The sequence below is a fragment of the Coturnix japonica genome, unplaced genomic scaffold (genome assembly GCF_001577835.2).
Source record: "Coturnix japonica isolate 7356 unplaced genomic scaffold, Coturnix japonica 2.1 chrUnrandom676, whole genome shotgun sequence".
Classification (NCBI taxonomy): domain Eukaryota; kingdom Metazoa; phylum Chordata; class Aves; order Galliformes; family Phasianidae; genus Coturnix; species Coturnix japonica.
Genome location: NW_015440040.1, coordinates 1 through 3,625, shown reverse-complemented (window position 1 = coordinate 3,625; position 3,625 = coordinate 1). Strand labels below are relative to the sequence as shown.

At 54.6% G+C, this 3,625-nt stretch overlaps 1 protein-coding gene across 1 annotated transcript in view; it reads left to right on the top strand.

Annotated features, from left to right (window-relative positions):
• LOC107307563 (sarcoplasmic reticulum histidine-rich calcium-binding protein-like) overlaps positions 1-2,894 on the top strand; it is a gene marked incomplete at its 3' end in the record, with an annotated part of 10,856 nt that extends 7,962 nt beyond the window's left edge. Inside the window, exon 3 of the mRNA XM_032441881.1 lies at positions 2,737-2,894. Coding sequence (XP_032297772.1) covers positions 2,737-2,894 — 158 coding nt within the window. The remainder of the gene's footprint in view (positions 1-2,736) is intronic.
• Positions 2,895-3,625: the final 731 nt, after the last annotated feature.

Here is a 3,625-nt window from a genome sequence, read left to right as displayed (position 1 = left end):
GATCCCAATCCAATTGATCCTAATCCCATCAAATGATCCCAATCCAATTGATCCCAATCCCATCAAATGATCCCAATCCCATCAATTGATCCCAATCCCATCAATTGATCCCAATCCCATCAATTGTTCCCAATCACATCAATCCCAATCCAATTGATCCTAATCCCATCAAATTATCCCAATCCCATTGATCCTAATCCCACTGGTCCAAAGGCCATCAAATGATCCCAATCCCATCAAATGATCCCAATCCCATCAATTGTTCCCAATCACATAAATCCCAATCCAGTTGATCCTAATCCCATCAAATGATCCCAATCCAATTGATCCTAATCCCATCAATTGATCCCAATCCAATTGATCCCAATCCCATCAAATGATCCCAATCCAATTGATCCCAATCCCATCAAATGATCCCAATCCAATTGATCTCAATCCCATCAAATGATCACAATCCAATTGATCCTAATCCCATCAATTGATCCCAATCCAATTGATCCCAGTCCCATCAATTGATCCCAATCACATCGATCCAAATCCAATTGATCCTAATCCCACTGGTCCCAAGGCCATCAAATGATCCCAATCCCATTGATCTCAATCCCATCAAATGATCCCAATCCAATTGATCTCAATCCTATCAATTGATTCCAGTCCCATTGATCCCAATCCCGCTGATCCAAAGCCTATCAATTGATCCCAATCCCATCAAATAATCCTAATTCCACTGATCCCATTCCCAACAAATGATCCTAATCCAATTGATCCCAATCCCATTGATCCCAATCCCATTGATCCCAATCCCATTGATCCCAATCCATCTGGTCCCAATCCCATCAATTGATCCCAATCCAATCAATCCTAATCCCATCAAAAGATCTAAATCCTATCAATTGATCCTAATCCCACTGATCCCAATCCCATCAATTGATCCCAATCACATCGATCCCAATCCAATTGATCCTAATCCCATCAAATGATCCCAATCCCATCAATTGATCCCAATCCAATTGATCCTAATCCCATCAAATGATCCCAATCCCCACTGACCCCACCCCACTGACCCTACCCCATTGATCCCACCCCCACCCCATTGATCCCACCCCACTGACCCCACCCCACTGATCGTATCCTGACCCCACTGACCCCACCCCACCTCGCTGACCTTACCCCATTGATCATACTCCATTGATCCTATCCCCACCCTACTGACCCGACCCCATTGATTCCACCCCACTGACCCTACCCCATTGATCATACCCCACCCCGCTGGCCCCACCCCATTGATTCTACCCCATTGATCGTATCCCCACCCCGCTGACCCCACCTCACTGACCCCACCCCACTGATCGTATCCCCACCCCACTGACCCCACCCCTCACCCCATTATCCCACCCCCACCACACTGAACCTGACCCCACTGATTCTACTCCATTGATCGTATCCCCACCCCGCTGACCCCACCCCATTGATTCTACCCCATTGATCCTACCCCACTGATAGTATCCCCACCCCGCTGACCCTACCCCACTGACCCCACCCCACCTCACTGACCCTTACCCCATTGATCATATCCCCACCCCACTGACCCCACCCCACTGACCCTACCCCACTGATCGTACCCCTCCCCCGGCCCCACTGACCCCACCCCACTGACCCAACCCCATTGATCCCACCCCAACTGACCCCCCCACTGATCGTATCCCACCCCCAACCTGACGCCCACGCCACTATCGTAATCCCCCATCCCCCTGATAATATCCCACCCACTGACCCTCACCCAATGATCCGACCCCAGCACACTTACCTGACCCCACTGATTCTACCCCAATTGATTGTAATCCCCACCCCGCCTGACCCCACCCCATTGATTCTTATCCCATGAATTCTTACTCCATTGAGTCGATCCTCAAACCCCGCTGACCCCACCCCATTGATTCTACCCCATTGATCCTACCCCATTGATTGTATCCCCACCCTGCTGACCCTACCCACTGACCCCACCCCATCACTGACCTTACCCCATTGATCAATATACCCTACCCCACCTGCCCCACCCCACTATCGTATCCCCACTCCACTGACCCCACCTCACACCTGAACCCCACTGATCGTATCCCACTCATGACCCCACCCCACGATCGATCCCCACCTCCATCTGACCCCACCCCATTGATCCCACCCCCACCACACTGACCTGACCCCACTGATTCTACCCCATTGATTGTATCCCCACCCCGCTGACCCCACCCCATTGATTCTACCCCATTGATTCTAACCTCCATTGATCGTACCCCACCCACTGACAGTCACCCAGTTGAATCCATCCTCTCCCCATTGACCCACCACACTGACCCAAGCCCCACCCCACTGACCTCCCACCCGCATTGATCATATCCCCACCCCACTGACCCCCACCCTCCACTGACCCCTACCATTGATCATACCCACCCCACTGACCCCACCCCACCTCACGAACCAACCCCATGATCCCACCCCACTGACCCCAACCCCAACTGATCGTATCCCCACCCACTGACCCCAACCCCACCTGACCCTACCCCACTGAATTCATACCCCACCTGCTGACCCCCACCCCACTGACACTACTCCATTGATCCCATCCTCTCCCCATTGATCCCACCACACTGACCCAGCCCACCCCCACTGACCCCCCACCCCAATTGATCTCATACCCCACCTTGCTGACCCCACCCCACCCCGCTTGCCCCCCAGGCCCGGAGTCGGAGGGCCCAGAGGAGTCGGTTCGGTTGCTGACGTTGGATGAAGGCTCCAAGGAGTTCGATGACGCCGTGAGCCATTTCTATGGCACCCTGCAGGAGCTGCGCGGCCGCATCCGCGTCATCAGGTGCTACGGGAATGGGGGGCGCCATGTGGGATGGGGGGTCTCCAAATGGGTTGGGTTGGGTTGGGGGGTCTCCAAGTGGGGCTGGAGGGTCTCTAAATGGGATTCGGGGGTCTCTAAATGGGGTTGGGTTGGGTTGGGGGGTCTCCAAGTGGGGTTGGGGGTCTCTAAATGGGTTGGGTTGGGTGGGGGGGTCTCCAAATGGGGTGGGGCGTCTCTAAATGGGTTGGGTTTGGTTGGGGGTCCGTCCAAGGTGGTGCTGGGGGGTACGTCCAGGTTGGGCTGGGGGTTTCTCTAAATGGTTGGGTGGTTGGGGGGGTTCTATTGGGGTGGGGGGTCTCTAAAGGGGTTGGGTTTGGGTGGGGTCCTCTTATTGGGGCTGGGGGTCCTCTAAATGGTTTGGGTTGGGTTGGGGGCTCTGTAATTGGGCGGGGGGTCTAAATGGGGTTGGGTTTGGGTTGGGGGTCTCTTATTGGCTGGGGGTCCCCTAAATGGGGTTGGGTGGGTGGGGGGGTCTCTTATTGGGGCTGGGGGGTCTCTAAATGGGGTTGGGTTGGGTTGGGGGGTCTCCAAGTGGGGCCTGGGGGTCTCTAAATGGGGTTGGGTTGGGGGGTCTCCAAGTGGGGCTGGGGGGTCTCTAAATGGGTTGGGTGAGTGGGGGGTCTCCAATGGGGCTGAGGTCTCTAAAATGGGGTTGGTTGGGTTGAGTTGGGAGGGTCCTCTAAGTGAGTTGGGGGGTCTCTACCCAATGGGGTTGGG